The sequence below is a fragment of the Mus caroli genome, chromosome 10 (genome assembly GCF_900094665.2).
Source record: "Mus caroli chromosome 10, CAROLI_EIJ_v1.1, whole genome shotgun sequence".
In the NCBI taxonomy this organism is placed as follows: Eukaryota; Metazoa; Chordata; class Mammalia; order Rodentia; family Muridae; genus Mus; species Mus caroli.
In genome coordinates this window covers 78,218,326-78,242,537 of record NC_034579.1, presented here as the reverse complement: position 1 = coordinate 78,242,537, position 24,212 = coordinate 78,218,326, and the positions used below count along the sequence as shown (strand labels likewise).

Here is a 24,212-nt window from a genome sequence, read left to right as displayed (position 1 = left end):
GGGCCCATAATGGGTGTGTTTCAGGCCATGACTCTGGCAACAGGGGTGGGGGCGAGGGGCGTCTCAAGAAGACAGGCTGTTGCTAGAGTCCATTGTAAGGTGAGAAGTAGACAGGAGTGGAGACAAGGAATTTGGAGGGTGGGAGGAACCTGAGGGCTGCAGAAGGAAGTGCCAGTACTTGCAGACCACACCAGATGCTCTTCCTGGTCCGTCTTCCCACCGTAGTGTGGAACAATGTAATTTATGTGAAATTACTTTAAAAATTTCTCAAGATACCTTTAATTTTTTCATGTCTTATTTTTCCTTCCTTCATCTCAGGAGAACCAGGGCAGCCTTGCTGGGAGGCCTTCCGGCCTGACCTTCACCTGGTGGGGTGAGATCTGGCCTTTTTAGTCAAAGGAAAATTCCCATCGCCTGAGGGGGTCAAGAGGCCTGCAAGTGGCCTCTGGCTTGGACAAGGAACTGCTCAGTAGGCCAAGGCCTTGGCTTATCTCAGAGCCATGGTTTGTCGGAAAGGGGTCTTCCCAATGGTGCTGGGCAGCTCAGGGGACCCAGCTCCATCCAGGCCCCCACTTCCCTCCTCTTAGGTGGTACGGTCCCTGTTGGACTCCCGAACTTTACCGGGAGATCGGAGCCCTGGAGAAAGGCCGGGTTCCTCCTTCGAGCCTCCCTTCGTTCCTGACTCCGCCTTTCTCCCTGAGAGAGCCGGGGTCCTGAAGCATCCCTCTCGGGGACTTTCCAGGCTCCGCGGTTGCTCCAGTAGGGCCCTGCCCTGACCGTGCCGGAGCTGGGGGCCTGCAGGGCCTCGGCGGCTGGAGGGGACTGTGACTCACCGCCGGTAACCCAACACCGCTGGGCCTCCTTTCAACCCAGCCTCCCCCAGCTCCAGCGAGCCTGGCGGCCTCCGCCACACCATAACAAACATGAAGAAGGGTGGCCCGGGAGGCTGCAGCCCCGGGCCACAGAGCGTGAGCCTGGCTTTGTGCGTTGTCGCCTCTGCGGCCTCGGGGCCCCGCGAGCTTTATCCGAGGCCGATCGGCCCAAGCTAGCTGTAGTTCCGGAGGGTGAGTGCGGGACGCTCAGGGAGGGGACAAGAGCACTGACGATCCCCAACCCCTCCACCTAGACCCACCCGGGACCTTGCGTCCCCTCCCGGCGAAGACAAAGCAGCCCGGCCGCCGCCCCGGCCTGCGCCGCGCCGCACAAAGAGTGAACGACGACACGCACCCCGCCCCCTCCCTGCTCGGTGGCCCGGCGCGGAGGTGGGGACACCCGGGCGCCCGCCCCGCGTTCCCCTCTCGCCCCGCCCCGTCTGCGCGTCCTCCCGGCGCGGGGGCGGGGGGCGCGGCGCCCCACATAACACTCCTCTCCAGCGCGCGGAGCCACCCTCTCCCCTCCTTCTCGCCAACACCACCGCCTCCCCTGACACCGCTGCCACCTCGCCGGACGCTCCGCAGATTGCCGCGGCCGGCCAGGGGGCGGTGCGCCGAGCGTGCGCGCCCGGGACGCCAGATGTGCAGTCGCCGCCGCCGCCGCCGCTAGTGCCCCGGCGGCTGCCAGAGCCAGGTCGGGTCGTCTCAGCAATGCTGCTGCGGGGGCGACCTTGAACGCACCCCGGTTTCCCTCGGTGGGGACCACCCAGAGCCCCTGTGCTGGGACCTGCCCTCTCCAGCTCGGCTCGCCCTGCGCTTGGTCATGGAAGGGGCGGCAGTGTCCGCGGCAGGGGATGGCCCTGCTGTAGAGACCGGCTTGCCCGGCTCTCCTCTGGAGGCGGTGGCCGGGGCGACTGCAGCCCCAGTGGAGCCCAGGAAGCCGCACGGGGTGAAGCGACATCACCACAAACACAACTTGAAGCATCGCTATGAGCTGCAAGAGACCTTGGGCAAAGGTACCTACGGCAAAGTCAAGAGAGCCACCGAGAGGTTTTCAGGCCGAGTGGTGAGTAAGGGAAATTCCTGGAGGGGTTCGGGCTGGTTCCGTGGTGGCCCAAGAGGGGGAGACGGTCTGGGGGGGGCACCACGCCACCGGGGCTCCCTTCACTGGAAGGGTTTCAGCAGAAGCCCCCAGTCAGACTCCTCACTTTCCTTTCAGCACCCTGTGACTCAGGTATATATCTCCGAAAACACTTGTTACATCTTGTCTGCACATATTTTGGGGGCTTCTCTCCCTCCACCTTTTTTTTTTTTTAAACCCCAGCTAGCAAAGTAGTGTTTAGGATTCACAAACATTTTGCAGCTTTGAGAACATGGGGTCTTCCCCAAAGACACACCTTCAAACCTTATCCGGGAGTTCCTTATTTGTACAAACTCCAAAAAGACCTACATTCTCAGCCATGAAGCTGGGCTCGCAAGTGTGGTGTCCTCTAGTTGCTCAGGACCCCCGCTTCTTTCCCATCTACCTACAGTCCCACTTCTCCTTTCCAACTGGGATGCTTGCTTATCCTGATGCTGCTCTTGCTGCAAAAGGCGACAGACTCCTCCTGTCTATCAAACCTAAAAGCCTCGACTGAATGTCTGAGGTTTCTTGACAGTTTGCATTCCGGGTCTCTGGCAAGCATGGCATGTCCCTGGCAGGGGTGGCCATTCAGTCCCAGAGCTGATTTGCAGCAGGCTCGCTTGCCTTACCAAGTCCTGGCTTCAGGACTACTAAATTGTTCAAGGGGTCTGGCCAGCCGCCCCCAGTACAGCTGAAGCTCTGCCAGGTGCCTCGGGGGCTCAGTATTGTCCCAGCTTTGGATTGTTGTCGGTTCCCCCCTCTGCAGAACAGGCCCTTGAAATCCACACTGGTTGTGGCTAGAGTTGGGTTCAAAGTGACTGACTCTTGCAGAAAGAGTTTGTGTGGTGTATGGCAGAAATGCACATGGTTCTTTGATTTAAAGCATATCAGATGTACTTTAATCGATTTAGGGCCAAAGTCAGAAACTATGACGCTTCTCGTGTGTGCAGTTTTTCGGGGTACTGGAGGGGTGGCTGGGGGAGGATGCTGTTGCTTATAAACCTAACCAGTAGCTACAGGGAGGGCAAAGCGAACTGTCAGTGTGTTGGTAGTATTTCTTTTATATTTGTGTAGAGACGGTTCCGTGGAAACTGATTGCGGTCAGCAAGGTTTGCTCTCGTAATCTCAACTATGTGGCCAGCTGCAGAGCCCCTCCGCTTCTCAGACTCACTGCCCATGCTGACTTGCGTTATCATCTTTAAAAACGTCTGTTATCAATGAGTTGGAGATAGGGATTTGGGTTCTTAAAATAAACTTCTCTGCCATACACGAATTTTATGACAATCGCGCAGGTGCCCTTTGCTTTCTAGACTGAGAATTCTGTGTGTGTGTGTGTGTTGGAGAGATTCACTGCCGATGAAGAGCCCGAGAAACACGCTCATTCATGCATTTCTTCTGAGGTGACACTCCCCAGGCTGGACGTTGAATAAGCAGAAACTTAGCGTAGCTCCTTTCCCTGGTTGTCTTAATAGCTGATGAAGAATCGTGCTGGTAAGTTGGGAAGCAGGATAATGAAAAACAGGCGCTGTCTGAGGTGCAGGTTGAAGATGTGAAGGGTTGAGGTGGGGAGGGCAGGCCTGGAATCTGTGGTGGGGACCCTCACATTCTCACACCTAAGTGCTCGTGAGTCAGCTCAGCCAGGCTTGGAGTCTTTGTGGCATATGCTTGCCCGCTGAGCTCCATTGTGGCTTCCAGTCAGGCAGGCGTTCTTCTAGCTGTCTGATCCACAGGCTGGGTTAGACTTGCTTGGTAGGCAAGCGCCTGCCTTCCTCTTTGGTGGGTGTCTGGAAACATTTTGCCAGGATTTAGCCTCATGGCCACTAGGGGGCGCCCAGAGAACGACAGAGGCTCATTTCTCCTCGGCAAGACCAGTCAGTCAGTCAGCTGTTATTGTCTGGTTCACCCTCCCTCCCATTGTGCTGTTAATTTCAGCGAAATCTCTCGTTTTATTCAAAAAATTATGTAAAGATTTTTGAAGCTGGCAGTAGAATCCAGGCCCAGGAACTGACAGTTACCAAACGGCTTCACTTCTCCATGGGTTTGTTTTCTACTTGAGAGCTAAGTTGAAAATGTTAGCAAGACCCTCTAGTGAACCCTCCCTTTTAACAGATTGGAACCTGAGGTCTGGGGGCGGGGCAAGAAGTCCTCCTGGGGCCTGGATCCTCCTCGATGAGTGAGCTGTTCACAGATGGCAGACAGGCTCAAGTGAAGAATGAGAATTGTCAGGTGGAAAATTCCCCATGTCTGTCTGAATAGAAGATAATAGAAGCAAACCCCAAAGCAAAACAGAAGAATATTGGTCAGCATTGCGCTTGCCCACTTGGTGCTTGGTGACTCCGTGTCAAGAGCAGCAAAACATTTTCTGCGATTACCTCGGCTTGCCTCCTAGCTTCCGCTGAGGAGGCTCAGGGAAACACCGACTTGATTCTGCCTGCTCTGGCTTTGGGTGGATCTCCTATGGATGCTTTCCTCCAGCCCCGTTTGAGAGCAGCTCTCATATAGGAGCAAGGATGCTCACCTGTCCTGATTGCATTGCTCAGAGGCTGGGTATCGATGTAAATGCTTGGAAACTCAGCATTCCTGCCTGAAGTAGGGGTCCTGCTCACAGAGGACAGTCACTGTAGCTCTCAAGAAGGCATTACCTTCAACGCCTTGAAGAGACCTTGGTCAGGAGCTAGGGGCCAGCTGGTTCAATCCTCTGCATGGTCCCGCTCTCTCCTTTTCCTCATTCCCAAATGTGGTCTTACAGCCACAGCTTGAGCATGGAAGGCAGGAACTCCCAGCTGCTCAAGACAATAAGCCTAACACTGGGACAGTCTTACAGACAGGCTCAGAGCCCTGGATGGCATGCAGAATCTTTACGTAGCCCCTACTGGCACTGGAGCCTCAGGGAAGCTATTTAACTGTGAAGTGCCAGTTTCCCCAGCTGGAAAGTTAGATGGCCACAGTACCAACTTCTTGGCTTTTGGGAGTTGCAGAAGTAACTAATGTCAGGTGTCAAAAGGGAAAATGAGACATTCTGGTGTCTCTTCCTGGTGGATCGATTGTCTTCCGTATTCTCATTGATGATTTCATCTAGATTTTAAGGCTGTTGGAGAGACAGGTTACTTTGGGCAATTAGCCTCGGGTCTTGCAGAGTCGGGGCAAAGGAGCTACTCGCTTTGCCAGGGTAATTACATTAATTAGGGAGGCACAGGCATGCATAGGAGGGCAAGACAAGGTCCAGATAGGATCTGAATGTGTTTCTACAGGGTTGAATTTGGGCCCCCTTTATTTCACAACCTTTGTTTGGGTGAAGTTTTGGACAGGCTGTGGGATGAACTTTGGGGTCATCATAGGGCATGTACTTTTTGGGATCCAGTTTCTTGGACCTTTAGGGCACACAGAGTATTGCTAAAACAAACATAACACAACAAAAAATTGAACCCAAATGGCAAACAGCTTTTGGAGGAGTGTTTTGACCAAAGTGAATATCATGAGTGAATATCTCTTGCCAAAAGCAATTGCCCCCCAACCCAGCAATGGCAAACGGCACGTCTGAGAGCTATACAAACAAGTTGGCCTGCCAACCGGGTTATGCATGGGCACAGTGGCTGAGGTACCCTGTTAGAGCCACGATTCAAGCTTAGTTTCCAGGGTATCAGAGATCTTGGCCAATGTGTCATCCCAACCTGTTCCAGAAATTTTAGTTGACTTTTTCACACCTGAAGTGAGTGAGCTTAGGTGAAGAAACCTGATTCAGGGATGTCTGTTCTTGTTTAAAGACGCGGTCCTCATTCCTTTGGGACGTATCGTAGCAGAAGTGAAGCCAACCTAGAAACAGTGAATGAATTCTGTTAGGCGGGGTGACTGGGGTTTCAGACTGTCTGCCACACACGGTCTCGTGTTCAGGGTGGAACCATGCGTGAGTAAGGAGCTTCCTGTCTTCTAGAAGAGGTGGGGGAAACTGTTCCACGGCCAGGCATCCCACTCCCTGGAGGCTGTCATCATTTCAGGGGAGGCAAGCAGGAGCTCAGGGCAGCTTAGTTCATCAAAGTGAGCTGATCCCAGAAAGAAGCGCTTGTTCCTGCAGTTACATCCAGGAGAGAGAGAGAGAGAGACAGACAGACAGACAGACAGACAGACAGACTGTATGTGATTGTATGTGTGCATGCCTGTGTGTGAGAATATGCAAGGATGTATGTGTGTGTATGTGAGTATGTGTGTGTGAGAGAGAATGTGTGTGTGTGTGTGTGTGTGTGTGTGTGAGGGTATGTGTGAGAGAATAAAAGTAAGTGTGTGTGTGTGAAAGAGAAAAAGAGAATATGTAAAAGTGTGTGTGAGAGTCTGTGTAAGAGAATATGAAAGTATGTGTGCACATGCATGTATAAGAGAAGATGTGTGTGTACCAAAGAGATGGGTGTATATGTCTCTTTGTGTGTGTTTCTGTGTGTCTTTGTGTGAGAGAGTGTGCATGTCTCTCTGTGTGTGTCTCTGTGTGTGAGAGTGTGTATGGGCGGGGGGGAGGGAGAAATTATTTAAAGTGTGGGTTTGTGTTCTTATGTCTGTGTGTATAGTATGCCTGTGGCTGCACACACATTTATCCCGGTGAACCTGTGGAGACCAGAGGAAACCCTTGGGTGTCATTTCCTTGGCACTATTCACATTGTTGTTTGAGGGCGCCTCTCTCTGGCCTGGAGTTGGCAGAGTAGCAGACTGGCTGGCCAGACCCAGGGGCTTACCTGCCTCTACCTCTCCAGTGCCACAATTACAAGAGTGTGTCCCACCTGGAGACTAAACTCAGGTCCTCCTACCTGCACAAGGAACAGACCAACTGAATCACCTCTCAGCTGCCACCAGGAGATGGTTCTGAAACCATGAGGTGTGCCATACTGAGCCTAGAACTTTCCATACATGTTCCCTAGTTTGACCCTCACCTCTAAGTTCGTTCTAGTGGATCGGTTTTGGTGAAGAGTTGAGGGTCACAGCTGGATAGCATCTCTTAAGTGTGTTTGGCAACCTATTGCTGCTGGAGAAATTAAGAGCCTTCTTTATGTCACGCAGCTGGTGACTCTGGACATTCCTCTTTGCCAGTGGTACCGTGGGCTGACTCTTTTATGAAGTTGGTTCTCACTGTAGTTCAGGAAGTGAATGCAGAGGCAGGGCTGAGACAACCAAGTCTTCTAGGATGCCACCAGAGGCAGATTCACGGAGTGAAGGACTATCACAGATGGGTAGAGATTATAGGTTAGTGCCCGTGACCTCAGAAGGCATTGGAAGTTGTTTGGCAACAGAAGGCATGGCTGGTAAGGAATGAATGGAAGCAGAAAGTCTGCAGACAGGCAGACCTGCCCTGCACGCTCTCCATCACCGAAGCACTTAGCTGGCATTCCTTACCAGCTCAGAGGAGGGGAAGCCAAGTTCTGCTGAAGCTGTCCCTGGATGTGGGTCTCAGGAGCCTGGGGACCTGGAGAGCTGGGGTGTTGGGGAGCAGGGCGAGTTTCCCAAGAGTTGCCTGGGAGGAGATAAGAGCTGGAAGCATCTTGGGAGAGAGATGGGCCGAGGATGGTGAGGTGTGGCTTCTTGGATGCTTTAATGACTCAGACCAAGGAGCTCCTCACCTGGACACACGCTGCATTCTTTGTGCCCCAAATAACGTGCTCCTGAAGGTGGGGACGGGGTGCACTCCATGGGTAAACAAGTTCATTTTCTTAGCCTGTAGTGAAAAAGGCATCCACGTTGTGCCAGGATTTCTTATCTCCTTCCTCTTAGGATGTAGCAAGCGTTAAGCAGCTTAGTCAAGGTTTTCTCATCTGTCACACCCTGTCTAACTGTCTTGAACCTATCTCACACTGCCGCCCACCAGAGAGGCCTTGCTGAGCGCCAAGCTCGGAGTAGGCCCCCCAACCAAGGCCTGTAGGATGGAACAAGGAGTATGGGAGAGGTGTGGAACTGAGGCTTATCTTCCCTGACCCTGGGAACGTTTGCATTACTTGGCAAGGAGACACAAGACTGGAGATGCACGGTGAGCAGGGGGAAGTCGGCAGAGACAGGCAGACCCCTCCCTGCACAAATTCCTTTGCTGTTACATTGGCTCACGCATTCGTCAGGGAGAGACGTATATCCAGGGCTTTGTCGGGTTCCTGGCTGCGGCTTCCTGTCCTCAGTGGCTCCAGAGTCAGACAGCTGAACTCTCATTCGTCTTCCCCACATGAAAGTCTCGGAGCATCTGTAAGTTATGATCTGTGAAGTATCTGCTTTAAAGCAGAATGCATTTATCACAGTGAGTGCAGGTCCAGACGACACTGGCAAGTGCAACACTGGGAAGACCCAAGGCCCCAGGAGAGGAGGGGCCGGGCCAGATGACCCACCCGTGAGTGGAGTCTGGCTGACTTGATAAAATTCCCTGGAAACAGCCCAGGAGCAACCAGATGTTGGCTTCATGGCAAGATTCCTCCGTACACTTTTGACTGTATGTAAAAAGTAGGGCTGGGTGATTTCACTCTTAGGTCTCCCCAGGAGAAACATAAACACATGTCCGCATAAAGTGTGTCCACAAAGGGCTGGAACAGCATCATCTCTACGCTCCCCTAAGTGGAAGGCACACAAAGGATCCCCTCCCTGTGAATGGATACATGCAACGTGGTGTGTTCAGTTTACGTACGACAGTCTTGTGATCTCCTGCATCATCTCAGCTATTGAGTATTTGTGGAATGCTATTCAGCAAGGAAAAGAAACAAAGGGCTTCATGCCACAGCGTGGAACAACTGTGAAGACACCGTGCTAAGTGAAAGAAGCCAGTTAAGAAAGTCCCCAAAGTGAGCCAGTCCACAGGGACAGAGAGATTAGTGATTGTCAGGGCCGATGGTGGACTTGGCAGGAGAAGGAGAATAGCTGCTAACTGGTATGTTTAATTGGTGTGTGTGTGTGGGGCAGTTGGAAATGTTTTACAATGGTAATGATAATTGCACAAACCTTGAGAAAGCCCCAAATTGTGTACTGAGAGGGAATGAGGGAATTGAAGGTCATATTTCAAGAAAACTGCTGTTTGAAAAACGTGGGACTTTGGGGCAAGGGGTGGGGATGACTGGGGAAGGCCATGTCTGTCAGGCCTCTGAGATGTCAAACCTGCAATACACTCATTGTATGTATGAAGTAGATGGTGGCATCCTGCTTGCCTCGGGACACACACACACACACACATACACACATATACACATACACACAATACTCACATACACACACATGCACACAAGCACACACATGCACACACATATACACACATGCACATACATACATATACACATGAACATGCATACACATATACACACATATATACACATATACACCATACACACATATACAGACACACACACAGACACAATACACACACACATACACATACATATACACAATACACATATACACACACACATGCACACACATACACAGGCACACATACAGATACAGATACCTATATACATGCATGTGCACACACATACAAATACACACATGCACACACATACACATATGCATTTGCACACACATGCACATACATATATACATGCATGTGCACTCATACAAGACACACATATATACATACACATATGCACATACACACATATGCACACATACACACATGTACTCACACACACACATCTTGGAGATAGACTGTCTGTATCCTTATCCCCTATGTCTTAGCCCAGTCCTTGATAGCAAGGTGACCTTGGGTGGGTTACCCTACTTCAGCTTCTGCTTCCCTCTTTCTCAGCAGGAACTCATGATGGAACTTGTCTGATGGCTTATTGAGAGGATCCTATGAGATGATGCAGCTAAGCCTACTGCCTGGTATGGTGACGGTGCCATCCACACTGCTAGGTAGTGCCAGTCTAAGACACCGTCTATTCCTTTGCCTGGCAGCCTGTGCCTGCAGGGCACGCACATCCCTGCTTGGCGAACCCAGGAAGTAGCTGTAGCTGACCCATTCTTCCCAGTCTGAGGATGACATCCCTGCCCTGGCTGATGTGGAATCATGGGCCTTTCTTCCCTCCCACCCAGCAGTCACCTGGAGTGTTTCAAGTGTACTGAAACTGAGCCTAACCAACACTGTGGGGACATTGTGGTTAATTCATGCCATTGAGATACCTGGAATTTAGAATCTAGCAAGCAGAAAGTAGACTTGTCAGGACTGCAGCCTGGCTCGCCAGTCTGCTTCTGTGTGGTTGGAGAGAGGAGGAGACTGAATTGTCCACAGCCTGCTTCCTTCTTACCTGCTGCTCACTTCTTGGGAGCTCTGCATATACCTTGGCTGGGTTGCCCTGAGCTGTCAGGCTTCCTCTGGAGGTCCCTGGGCTGCTCCTGAGCTGTCAGGCTTCCTCTAGAGGTCCCTGGGCTGTTCCTGAGCTGCCAGGCTTCCTCTGGAGGTCCCAGCCTTCTGTCCCCTGTCTGGGGGGGAGGGGAAGCTCCACTGATCAGCTCTGTGGAGTGGGCAGGCTCTAGGTGCAGAAGTTGTCTTTGAGGTTTCCAAGACACTCTCCCCACCTTGTAAATCAAGTGTTTGAGGAACTCTAAACTTGCTGGACCTTGGAGTTAGTGTACGTCTAGAAAAAAAAGATGCCATCATGACCGGCCTTTCAGCTGGAGAGAGGAATCCCGCTCCGTCTACTTTAGTTAGTGATACTGAGACTTCTATCAGGAAGGTACTGAGAAGAGGCTATGGAAGATTTTGTTAGCTCCTTTCCTGAAGGGGCGGAGTTGGGACTCGGTGGCTCAACTTCCATTCTTTTGGATGGCAATTTAGAAAAGGGCTTAGTTCTTACAATGGTCCTCTTTCCCAGGCTCTAACCAGCAGTGTGGCTCAAGGACTACAGGGGCCTTTAAAAACTATATAAGATTAAAAATTAAAAACATTATGTGAATATATGGGTGTTTTGCATGCATGCCTGTATACCACCTGTGTGCAGGACCAGTAGAAGCCAAAAGAGAGCGCTGAATCCCCCTAGAACTAGAGTTACTGATGGTTGCGAGCCTCCCTGTGGGTGATGGGAACTAAACGCAGATCTTCTGGAAGAGCAGCCCATGCGCTTAACTGCTGAGCCACTGCCCCATCTCCCACACAGTCCTCTGACTTCAGAAGCTAGAGTGTATTCTTGCTGGCTGTCATTGTGCTCTGCCCTGGGAACCAAAGGACACTCATACCGGAGTCTGCTCAGCTGGTGACAGGGAGGCCGATGATCTCATTGTGATGAGAAATAAGAAATACACTTGGTAACCTGAAGAGAGTCCAGATACAGTTTCTTTGCCTGTGAAGTGAGAATGGCCATGCAAGTCAAGGAGAAGAATGTAGAGTTCTGAGGGAAATCTGTACCCCTTATAGTGCGGCTGGTTTTTGCGAGGGGTGGGATGCTCCCAGGGGACTTAAGATAAGGACCCAGTTGTTGCCACACATTTGGCAGCCAGCATTCAATTTAGTGCACATAGTAGGTGCCCTGCTACTCAGGAACTTTGTTTCACCTGTAAAGGGCAGGGACAGAATGACCTCAAAGGTACAACCTCTTGCAGTGTTTCTCAACCTGTGGGTTGTGACCCCATAGGGGTCGCATATTGACATTACGATTTTTAACACTAACAAAATGACAGTTATGAAGTAGCAATGAGATAATTATATGGTTGGGTCACCACAACGTGAGGAGCTCTATTCAAGGGTCCTAGTGTTAGGAGGGTCGAGAACCACTGTGTTCTTGGGAGGCGCATCAGCTCTAGGATTTCCGGAATATGATTAGTGAAGGATGCTCCAGCTGTTTCTCACTGCCCCAGCTCTGCCTCACAGCAACCCCAGCTTTCTTGGTAGGTCTCCACTGAGATCTGGAGAACATGTCTTCCACGTCCCCTCAGGGTAATGAGATGGCAGTAGTGGGATGAATAGCCTCTGGTGACAAGAATTCAGAACATTCAGACAAGAATTCAGAACAAGAATTCTCATTTGCTGAGAATGGTACCCAGCTAGTAAGCAGGGATTGTGATTGTGATTAGTTGGGGTTGGGGACGGGGGTTGTGCCTGGAAAGAATGTTACTCTTGTTTATATTCTTCAAGGGGTCCAGAGGGTCTTTGGTCTGAGCGACTCCCCTGCCCTCGCCTTTGCATTTGAATACGCACAGGCTGTGCTCCCTTAGGCTTTACCAAGTGATTTGGAGTCAGGGTTCTGGGATGGGTTGACTCCTTGGCAAATAGGATGGGGGTGAGATCCCCAGGGCTGAGGGATGGGGAAGGGATGTCTTGAAGACTTCACTAATATGTTTGCTACTGTTTCACCCTGAGAGGTGGACGGATGGTTCTAGTCGCTCCTGCTCAGGGCCTGTGCTCAGTACCTGAGGGGCATCACCACACTCTCAGAGATGTGGCCACAGAGGGAGCCGGGACCCCGGGCCACACTAGTTATCACTCGGATGTGCGGGTGAGAGTGCGACCCACGTCCACCTGAGCTCTAAACGGTGAGGTGAGCTTTCGCTGCTTCCCAAGAAGGAGAAGGAATGAGTCATTTTCTTTCTTGTGACAAGTCTCTCCCAGGCAACGGGTTATTAATGTTTCTTCAAATGTTTGTTGAACCCTTTTTTTTGTGGGCTAAGCCCCTATACGGGGCGCTGGGAAGGAGTAGGTAGGCTTAAAGGAGCTCTCTGAACCTCTTGAATATGTGCCTAACCCTTGCCATTTCTAGATCCGTATCTTTACACTCCATCCCAATCCCTCCTTGCGAGTGCATTTAAGAGGGCTGATTCTCTGCCCCCACCCCTTAATTCAATTTCTCAGAATCTCATCACTGCCTGCGCGATACCCACTGTGCCTCTTTGGCTTCCTCGGAGCTCAATGTTAGTGGATAGAGGTGCTAGCAAACAGGAATGTTGCAGAGGACCTCTAAGCAGTGCAGCTCTCTCCTGTACTTCCCAACTGTCTTCGACTAGCAGAGCGGTGGGCAGAAGAGGCTAACAGACTTTGGTTTGACTGGGGCAGTCTGAGCCCAGCACTTGAATGCCTTTGTCCTAGGTGAAGCATTTGTTCTGGGTGGGCAGGGCCCCACTTTACATCTTAGTAACAGGGAGCACGTTTCAGGACAATCAAGTGGAACGCTCAGAGCTGGGCAGGCAAGCTGGTGGCCAGTATTCTGGAGAGGAGAGGGTCTAAGTGGAAATCTCACTGGGTGCTAGCCACTTTCTTGGGTTTGTAGGCTCGTCCAAGGGCAGAGGGAGGATCCTAGTGGCCAGAAACCTTATTGAGTGACAAGCCTGTTCCACACACACAAACTGCCTTACCCTCCTGTCCTTTCCTGGTTGTAATTTTTTTCATTTCCTCCCTCCCGCTCTCTTTTTTGAGTATGTGTGTGGTAGGGGGAGGTTGCTGGGTTTGGGACCAGAGCCATGTGCAGGCTAGGTTAGTTCTCTACTACTGAGCAGCATCCCCAGCCCGTGACTTATTTTGATCTCGATTTCTTGTCCTTGAACCTGTGCAATTATCATGGTCAAGATATCTTGCAGGGATGTAGAGGCTCGGAGAAAGTGACCAATGAATGACTGTCCCCAAATCAGAGCTGCAATTCCAAGGTGAGGCCATCATGAATTAGGGGGTTCCTGGCTGCATCTGCGAAAGACCTGTGGTGCCAGACACTGCCCCCAGCTACAGTGGTGCAGTGATGTTGAGACAGACAGGTTCCTGTTTCCACGAAGCTTACTGTCTGCATCAGTGCAGCAGGAGCAGAGTACCCCCTGCTCATCCTCCTCCAGGCTAAGACGCACTCCACTGCCCAGGGCCTCTCACCAGCCTTCTCTTCTAACGCATCCCACGTGGCTGAGAAATATGGGCAACCTGAGCTTGTGAGTTATTGCAGCATCTGATTTGCTAATGAAATCTCAAAGCCAGGCCTGATGGGGCTGGCCTGTAATCAAGCTATTTGGGAGATGGAGGCAGGAGGATCATAAATTCAAGGCCTACTTGGGCAATTCAATGCGGCAGTCTCAAAAATAAAAAGTACAAGAAAAGGCTGGGGCTGTGGATCGGTGGTAGATCACAAAACTCAGAGTTCAAACCCCGCCGGCACTGGAAAAGAAAATCCCAGGATATGAATGTGCTGGGACTATGTGAAGCCTCAGAAGAGAAACACTGAGCTGTGCAAGAAAAACAGTTTTCCAGAAAAACACTGTTTTTGAAAGGTTTTAAAAGTTGCTTTTATTTATTTTGAAAACCCCTGTTTTTATAACTGGAGGTGCAGCAGAGAAGCTGGGCTTTGTTGCTGCAGCTAGCAGAAGGAGAGGGTCAGGCTGGACTTTTTATGGCTTGATCTGGTGATGTCGTTTGCAACCCACAAACAAAGCAAACCAAAAACAAAACAAAACAAAACAAAACAAAAAACAAACAAACAAAAAAAAAACCCAAAAACCAAAAAAAAAACCAAAAAAACCAAACACACAGACACACACACACACACACACACACACAAAACCAAAATGAAACAAAACAAACCCTCCTTCCTGCCACCTTGCTTCAACTAGAAGAAGCAATTGCTTCTTAAAACAGCTCACGAAGGAAAAAAAATTATAATAAATATTTAGCATTTCTCTGGTGGCAGCAGCCTGACATTCCTCCCAGCCACACAGTGAGTTCTAATTTGATGAAATGTTTGCATCGGCCACCAATTTTCTGGAGGAATTTAAGAGGCTTGTATTTGTGCTTAGGCTTAACACGAAGAAAACTCATAAAATCTGCCCAGTATCCTGGCCCAGTGGGATGTGCTCCCCAAGGACACAATGGCCATCAGTGGCATGACAGGGGACAAAGATCTCAGTCAGTCAGCCTTGGCTGACAGTGGGGTGTTCTCAGCTTCAGTCCCTGGGGCTTAGCTGGGCTGAGTACCATTCCCAAGTGATCATGGGCTATAAAAACTCCAGCCTGAGCACAATGCCTCGCACCTGGCTCTGCCCGGGAACATCAGGGCATCCCGTAAGTGGGCGAGATAGCACATGGTGCATCATCTTCGTTCATGGTGAGGCCCGTGTTTTTTTTTTTTTTTTTCCCTCCTAGTTTTTCTTTCTCATCTGCCCCAGACCAGCACTGTCAAAGAGGGACACCTGTGGCTATTATGAAGATAATAATAGATTAATTAGTTAATCTATTATTAAGATTAATTGCCATGGTATCAAGGGATAGATTCAGTTTCTTGGTTGCACAAGCCACAGTTTGAGTGGCCAGTAGCCCCTGTATGGCTGGAGTCGTCTACCAGTCCAGGTAGTTCTGTTTGGCAGAGCCTAATGCTTGGTAATGAGGTAGGGACAGGCTGCGCCACCCCACACAGCTTCCAGTACTGCCTCTTAAGTATCTCTTCCACTGTTTTGATGTATCCACGCCCCAATCATGTCTAGATGGGGACCTGGGAAATAGCATATACTCAATGAGCTTTTAGATGGACAGGAAAATGCCTGTATCAGCATTGTTTGGTGTGTGCATCACACCTTCTGAAAAAAAAACTCAATAGATACATCTAGGGTTACCCTTGTCTGGAATTACCTGATATTTTTGACTTTGTCCTGTGTGTCAGGCACTGTGTAAGCCTTTGGGATGCAGTGATGAGGCTCCTCTAGTTAGGGTGCTTATTTCAGATAGAGATTTAAAATCTGGAGGGACGAGCCAGTCGACAGGATGCAGCTGTGAGTGTCCACAGATTCTCTGTGACACCCCTGCCCCACCCCTACCCCTGCCACAAGAGTCTGGTTAGCTGGATTGGGGTAACCTCTGGGACACTTAGTAGCATTTGCATGTTGACTAGTTTACTCAAGTGATTGAAGGGGAAGGGAGCAGAATACAGTTGGCTCTTCTTGACAGTGCAGTACTGTCCGGGGACCCAGCACAAAGTTTATTCTGTCTGTGTTTTCTAACAAGCAGGGTGAGCCGTGATGCTTGGTTCTTGTCTTGGGATAAGAGCTGCCCTCGCTTTCCACGTTATCCTAACACAATGTGACAATGAGAACAACTACATAAGCGCGATTGCATGCCCGTGATGTTCCAAATACGTTAAATAGCCAATCTGATTTCATCCTCTTAGGTGCCTTAAGTGCTGCACAGCATCGTGGCCTGTTTGACAAATGGGTGAGCTGAGGCAGGGAAAAGGGAGGCTGTTGTTCACACTTAGACTGCTTGTGAGTGGATCTGTATCCTGAAGCTCTGGGGTACTGCCACTCACGGCCTCTGTACTTACGCAGACTCTCTGGAATGCCAGATGTGTACTTTCTTCCAGTCGCTTAGAGGCAAGTTCAGGTATATTTAGGAAGGGCTTGTTTAGAGAAATAACACATGTGGACATTGTGATCTACAGTGGCCGCCTCTGGATAGCTGTCCATCCCCACAGGTCTGTCTGTCTCTGTACCTAAGGAACACAACTCATTCGGAGGATATTCCTATAGGCCTACTGTGTGCCAGCCCTGATTAGTTTACAAGGTATATAACTTTTATAAAGACTGAGCAGGTGTGACCTCCAGGTCATTGTGCACAGCCCCTCCATGTCTCCAGAGTGGAAAATACCAGTTGTAGTTTGGGCATCACTGAAGCTCAGGGGCCTGCACTCCTGAAGATGTGCCCATCTAGGTCTGGTCACACTGGTCTTGCTCCTAGAAGGATTAACCTCCCATATGCTACCAGCATGTTTCCCCCATAGGGATCTAGTTGTCCAAGCCATTCCACAGGGCCTAGGCGTTCAAACTTTGCCCTGTTGCATCATGGGCTGCCCGTAACTCGGCAGCTGGCTTGTTTTCTTTCTAAGGCCCCAGAAGTAGTGACCTTTGCCTGTCTGTTTATTTCAGGGAAATAATTCCATCCGGCGAGTATCGATTCCCTGGGGGCTGCAGAAGCATGTCTGGAGGGACTTCTTTGAGTGGGGTGGCCTGAAACGGCCTCTCAAAGGAGGTGGCAGCTGCTTCCTTTCTCTCAGCCCCTTCTCACTTTGCCCTCTGACATCTTCCTCTGAGGTTTAGTGTTTGAAGCCTGGGGGAATGTTCTTAGACATATGTCTGCATAGATCTGTTTGTTAGCAGCATTGATAAGAATAACCATAAGCATGCTTGGAACGTATACAGGGCTGCATGGATGTGGTAGTGTGTGTGTGGGGGGGTTTCTGATGCTCACTGTTTTGCTTGTTCTTAGCAGCAGTCGGGTAGACATAAGTCTAAAATCAGCCTTTTAGCCTTATGAGGGGGAAGTGATCATCCAACCATTTCCTGGCCTTAGAGGAGGCTGCGTTTCGTGGCATGGAGACTGCAGTGTCAGAGGCTGTTGACCTGGCTGGGATGCTAACCAAGCAGAAGTGAATGCAGAGAAGCCTAGAAGCCTTACAGCTCCTGAGCATTCATCCTTCCTCGAGCTGCAGGCAAGGAGATGTAGGAACTAGAAGACTGGATGTTTAATGTGGGGATAGTAAGGAGCTGTAATTTAGAGTTCTGGATGCACGCATGTTCATGCGTGTTTTCCCAGGAGGATGGAGAACTAAGTCTCTTCAAAACTGTAGGCATTCACTGAGGAAGCCTTGGTCAAGGAAACCAGCCAGAGCCCTTTCCTTGGTGCCTTCAGCTCACGTCTGAATGGTCCTTGGTAGCCTTCTGGGATCTTTCTGTCTGTTATTCACAGTTTATCGGGCTCCCCCAGCAACTTGTACTCCTTTTCTTGTATCAAAAGAAATTGTCTGCTCAAATCTTGAACGTTCATGGGACAGAGAAATTAAAGATTAAAAGGGAAGTTAGTTGACATGACTCAGGTTTTAGGCTACACTCAGGTGTAGGCTTTCCTCTGTATGTGCACTCATATGCAGTACATGCATTGCCCGTGTATTTTGTATATGTGTGCATGTGCGCGCACGTGTGTGTGTGTGTGTGTGTGTGTGTGTGTGTGTGTGCAGGCAAAAGTTGGTGTCAGATGCCTTCTTGTGTGCATATAAGCATGTGCAGGTACCCAAGAAGGCCAGAGACATTCAGCCCCTGGAGCTGGAGTTACAGGTGTGTGTGAGCTGCCTGCCATGGGTACCTGGATCAGAATTCCAGTCCTCTGCAAAAACAATATATGCTCTCAACCTCCGAGTTGTCCTTCCAGCTCCCCCCCCTTATTTTTGGAGACAGTGTCTCTTGATGAACCCAGAACTCACAGACTAGGCTAGGCTGCCTGATCAGCAAGCCCCAGGATCCCCCTGTCTCCACCTCTACAGTCCTGGGCTTATAAATTCAAAACCACTGTGCCCAGCTTTTTACGTGGGTTCTAGGGCTCTGAGCCCAGGTCTTCTTCACGCTTGTGTGGCAAATGCTTTACTCACCGGACATCTCCTTATTCCTGTAGTCGCCATGTCTTAATTCTGTCAGAAATGCTGTTTCTGATCCCATTTTTCCAGCTTCTCTACATTGTTGTCTGTGACTAAACTTTTTGGAATGACATTAATGAGAAATCTGTTGTCTGCAGGGTCCCAGTGCATGGACACTGGGGCATTTCTTTGGGGAGCTTTTCTGGGGGGGATATATTCTCTTCTTATTTAGTTGTTGGAGCTGTGTCAGTCCTGAGAGTGAATCTAGTGAAGTTTGGTGTTTTTGAACCACTGGATGAGCCAACTTATGGGGAGCAGGCTCCTGGGGTCATCGGCTTGTTAGCGTGTTGCTGACCAGGGCCCCATGACTCAAGATCACGTGTATTTCCTATTCTCTATCTGTCACTTGTGTCTTATACTGTGGGTTAAGGGGTAAGTAGTTTGGTAATTAAGGAGCCATGGTTGTTTGGAAAATTGAAACCAGAAAAAATAGTCCTTCCCTACTTCCATCATCCTGGTTGCTCAAGTGACAGAATTTTGAACTGCTGTTGTTTAGAGGGAGTAAGAAGCAGACGTTATCCCCTTTAGCTTGCCCAACCAGTCTCTGCTGGAACATAAGTCTTAGATTAATTCTGAAATCGACTCAGAAACACCCTTGAAAGCAACTTTCATGATTATCAGCACATAGCTTACATTTTATGACCTGCTTAGAGCCCAGCTCTTGGGATGAACTGTCTTATTTACTTCTTCATCTTCTCTGCAGATGGGGTGTTCACATCAGAGACAGGCTGGCTTCAGATGTCTGCTCCAGGATGTTTTAGCCCAACTGTATGAGTCCATTAAACAAATGTAAGCGTTTGAGGGGAGAGAAGAGCTATGTCTCAAACCAAATGTTTTACATGGAGAACATCTGGGGAACATTGGTATTTGTGTGTTTGGTACATCAGAGTGCAGCTTGCTGGGCCTTTGCTGGGATGTCTCTGGCCCTTGGTGGCTGGGTTTGACAGTTGTGCAGTGAAGGCCTGGTTCTTACAAAGCACTGTCACAAAGGCAGTGCTTGGGGTGGAGAGTCTCTGTAGCTCCACACTCTGAAGTGTTCTGGTTAGCTCCCTGATCAGATCACCACAACTCAGGAATGGTTTGATAGCTTGACCCCTCCCATTGGTCTCCAGAGAAAAGAGATGTTATATAATGCCAATATCTACTTTACCAGGTAGCTCCGAAGACTGGACAAAATGCTGAGGGACACATGTGACCCAGGGGAAGCAACACTGGCCCCAGAGTCCAAGGATCTGGGTTGCAACCATAGTGTTGACGGATGACCTGTGGAAGCATGAGGGAACCCTTTAGATTGTTTGTCCTCCTGCAGAATAGCCTATCTCATGAAGGGCCTGTAAGGTGCAGTGGGATGATGTATACTTAGTGGGTTGTTTATACAACATGGCCCCCTGTATAGGTTTATGGCCTTCATCACAAGTACAAAGGCAATGGATGCAGGGTGCCCTGGGATCTGGGAAGTCTGACTCCAGTAACTTCTAGTTAGTTATTGGACCAGGTTGGTGACAGAAGGGTTGAGTAAGAAAGGATTCATTCTTGCAGAAATGAAGGCCTAGGATAGCCATCCTGACGGATTCATCCCAACTCATCTATTGATAGAAAGTTCCAGACTCATAGCTTTTGAGGAGGCAGCGTCAAGACAATGATGGTCCAATCTTATAGTTTGCTCGCTATGCTAGAGGAATTGACTATGAACACTCACCCCTTCTCTCTTTGTTTGATTATATTTAAACTGGTGTGGGGTAGCATCAACATTGGCAAAAACTTGTAGGTGTGAAGAAAATTTATTTGTTGGAGAATTTAGAATCTCGCACCTTCATGCAAAACATGTCAAAACGACCCTTTCTGATCTTCCTCCCCCAAGGAAATCCCACAGTAGTGCAATGAAATTATTGTGTTCCTCAGAGGTATGGATGAGAGGAAGTTTGAAGAATCCGGATGAGTTCCAAACGTGGCATTTTGATCAGTACTGGGCAAGTGAAGCTGTCACAACTCATTTTAACTGAGACTGGTCTGGCATGCTACAGAGGGTGAGAGTATATAAGTCACCTGAAGGGAAGGTCTAGGCCACTGTGCAGAAGTAGGTCAATGCTTCATCTAGAGCAGTTTCCCACAGTGGCTCACTGAGGGAATGCACTCCCTGCCATTGCATTGTAGTGCCATGGCTCCCACGCCTCCCTTTCTGCTTGTGACTGTGCCCATCTGCCTTCACCGGCCATATGGACGGTGGAAAGGGATAACCACGGGTGCATATTTTAAGATGGAAGTGGCCTAACTATGAGCTGGGAAAAGGTTTCAGGTGGATCTATCTTTACATCCAAAAATTCTGACTGAGCTCACTCACCAACCACCTAACTTGTCTGCAGGAACTGTGCCAATCACAAGGTCACTGTGGTCAGGGTTTAAGAATATGGCCCCTGGGCTTAGCAAAATACATTTCTGCTCTTTACCAGTTGTCCCTAACTGTACCAGCAATTCCCGACCCTCCCTCAGGCTTCGTTTGTGTTCACGGAGGAAGCATAGTGTTGTTGGGAGACTTTAATGAGCAAGAGGTTGAGAGATTGAACTGAGTGGTACTCGGGGCCAGGAGCATACTAAGGTAATCATTGCGATCACTGTGAGTCACCCAAGCCTTCCCCAAGCGTGGTCTCTCCTCATCTCCATGGAAAGATGGGAAGTTCACAGTCAAGTGATTTGGGAGCAGCTGGGCATCCAGCGCCTCAGAGACTCATCACAGAAGACTCAGCGGCAGGTGGCTGTGGTCAGGTTGGTGGAATAGGGCAACCCACTGCAGCTTTGTGTGTTTTAACCTGACTTTCAAAATCCTTAGTGTACATTTTCATGGCAACTCTTTTATGGACAATACGCTGGGTATTTGCTCCATCCTGGATGTGCTATAATTTGGTTTGAATAGGCTGTAGAGGTGGTGTCTTAGGGTTTTACTGCTGGGAACAGACACCATGACCAAGGCAACTCTTATAAGGACAACATTTAATTGGTGCTGGTTTACAGGTTCACAGGTTCAGTCCATTATCATCAAGGCAGGAGCATGGCAGCATCCAGGCAGGCATGGTGCAGGAGGAGCTAAGAGTTCTACATCTTCATCTGAAGGCTGCTAGCATACACTCCCAGGCAGCTAGGGTGAGGGTCTTAAAGCCCACACCCACAGTGACACACCTACTCCAACAAGGCCACACCTACTCCAATGAGGCCACACCTACTCCAACAAGGCCACACCTCCTAATAGTGCCACTCCCCGGGCCAAGCATAAACAAACCATTGCAGGTGTCTTCAATGTGAATAGAGTTTTTTTTTTTTTTTTTTTTCTTGTTTTTCGAGACAGGGTTTCTCTGTGTAGCTTATGAGTAGTGGTGAGGGAGGCTATGGGAGGGGACCCAGGTGTCCAACATAGGGCTTTGTCTCAGGACCTATGGGTACTTGAAAAGATGGAAAAGTCAGTTGCAGGTGGTAGGACGCAGAAGGATACATGGAGGTCACATTGTCATTGCTTGGGACTGTCCTTTTACTGCCACCAGCATTTCTGAGCAAGCTTGTAGAGTGCTAACTAGGGGGCTGAGAATATGGCTGGCTCAGGCCTCCAGAGAGACATGGCCACACTCTTCCACCCAAGCCATTCCTTGAGTCCCTAGAATAATCACAGGTCCCTTCCTCGATTTTCTCAGGGGTGGGAAAGCAAGGCTGTAGTACTGGCTAAGTCTCCATGGAGTGGGGCTTCAGGAAATGCCAATCCAAGAGAAGGCCACTCCATGGAGGTCACATTGTCATTGCTTGCGATTGTCTTTTTACTGCCACCAGCATTTCTGGGCAAGCTTGTAGAGTGCTAACTAGGGGTCTGAGGAACCTGAAGACCTTTCTGTAAGGTGCATGAGCTGGGATCAGCCCATTTGTTCTCAATAATAAGCAGCAAGGGCTTCCCTTTGCAAGAAGCAAAGGTGCTGAGGCCAGAGGGTGTGGCTGAGGTGACAGATGAAGCCTGTGACATCTTCAGCACCAGGATACTATGACTTTGCACACAGTAGCTATTATTCATAATGTTTCCTAATAGCAGGGATTTCTGTCAGCATTAAAAATAACTTCTGACAAATCTTTCCTTTACTTATCAGTAAGACCATCCACAATAAAGATAGAAAATAAAGCTTTCCTGGAAGGAGTGGCTTCCTGTCCCTGAAGCCTTCACTTCTCCATCATATTCTCCATCAGGGTCCCTCTACCTTGCAGCATCTGCAACTTAACTTGCTCAGCTGGCTAGCACCTCTGCATCCATACCAAGGCATGGTCCTTGTGTCCTGAAGCTCCATGTGTCGGCCCCCTGCCTCTGCCTGTTGGGTTTTACCATCTTCAGGACCCCACAGCCACGGTCAGCTCAGTAGACTATTTTCCTTTATCTTTGGAAACTGATCTTGGCGTCTTTGGTCTTTTGTGTCCTTTGCCCATTGTTTCCAAGGTCACTGATTCAGCAGCTGTCCCAAGTTCCTATTTAAAATAGCATTTGCAGTTAATTAGGCAAGAATGGTGCCCCTACCCTCATTCCTAGCCCCACTGCAGCCCCACCCAGCCTTGTCCCACCCTCACCCCAGCCCCACCCCCAGCCTCATCCCCGCCCCTGTCCAGCTCCAGCCCCACCCTCACCCTCACTTCACCTCTAGCCCTGCTCCCTAGCCCTACCCCCTAGCCCCACCCCACCTCTAGCCCCACCCCAACCCCACCCTCACCCCCAGTACACTTCAAGTCTAACAGCCAACCAGGCTTCAGAAATTAGAACAAGGTTTGGAGCACTCAACTAAAAATTAAAAACAAAACAAACAAAACAAACAAACAAACAAAAACCAAACAAACCAAACCGCCGCTCCCACAGCTGAGGGCATCTCCCTGGCATCAGAGGGAACAACTCATATTTTGCCAGTGTGCTCAGACAGAGCTGTCATTTCCTTTCCCAGTTTATAAATAATGCAAGAGTTCTGCCACAGGAGCCTGCCTCACCTGTAAATGTTAATAAGTCTTCGTGCGCCAGGTTCTACATCCGAACTCCCTGCTCGGACTGTTAGTCCCTCTCTTGTAGCCTTTTATTGTGAAGCTTGGGAACCTGGGCTTTTACTTTAACTACCCTGGGACTCAGTTTCCTCTCTGTCTACTAGGGAGGTAGGCATGGGGCACTCTACTGTCCATACACCTCCAGCATCTCCTGACACTGCCCTGGTTTCTCTTTGCTTTCTCCCTGCTCCTCCATCCTGTACACAGCCTGATGCCATCCCTGTACTGGCCTCCGAGGTTAGACCTGAGGGCAGCCTCGTCTTCAGACGAGGAAACAGCATGTGACTCGATTACCCTAGAACCTCCCCAGCAAGTTCCTGAAAGTACCAACAGGCCCAAGTACTGATACTGGCTTCGCAGAGGTTCCCTAGAACTTCCACAGGTCCATAAATACAAGTGGTCCAGCTTTGACTTACTACAGTCCTGTTCTAAATAGCAGTAGGGGAATCAGAAATTGGGTGGAGGTCTTCCAGGTTATTGGCTCAACCAGCCTCAGGCTCTTCCCTTCTACCTTCTTCTCAAGGCAGTTGTCGGCTGGGAGGAAACCAGCTACGTTTCGTGGGCTGGGGATGTGGATTAGTGGGCACACAAGTGTTTGCTGTACAAGCATGAGAAACTGAATTGGGATCCCCAGCACACATATAAAAGGCGGTGTGGACATGTTGGGCCACCTGTCATCCCAGCACAGGGCGGGCAGACAAACTAGATGAGCTTACACTGTCAGCTCTGGATTCAAGTGAGAGACCCTGCCCCAATATATATATACACACATATACATATACACATATATATATATATATATATATA

General features: G+C 49.7%; 1 protein-coding gene across 1 annotated transcript in view; it reads left to right on the top strand.

Annotated features, from left to right (window-relative positions):
- The first annotated feature begins 1,384 nt into the window (after positions 1-1,384).
- The window catches only part of Nuak1 (NUAK family kinase 1), a 70,724-nt gene continuing 47,896 nt past the window's right edge, over positions 1,385-24,212 (top strand). The window contains exon 1 of the mRNA XM_021174448.2: positions 1,385-1,938. Within this exon, the coding sequence (XP_021030107.1) occupies positions 1,696-1,938 (243 nt within the window). The 5' untranslated portion in view covers positions 1,385-1,695. The remainder of the gene's footprint in view (positions 1,939-24,212) is intronic.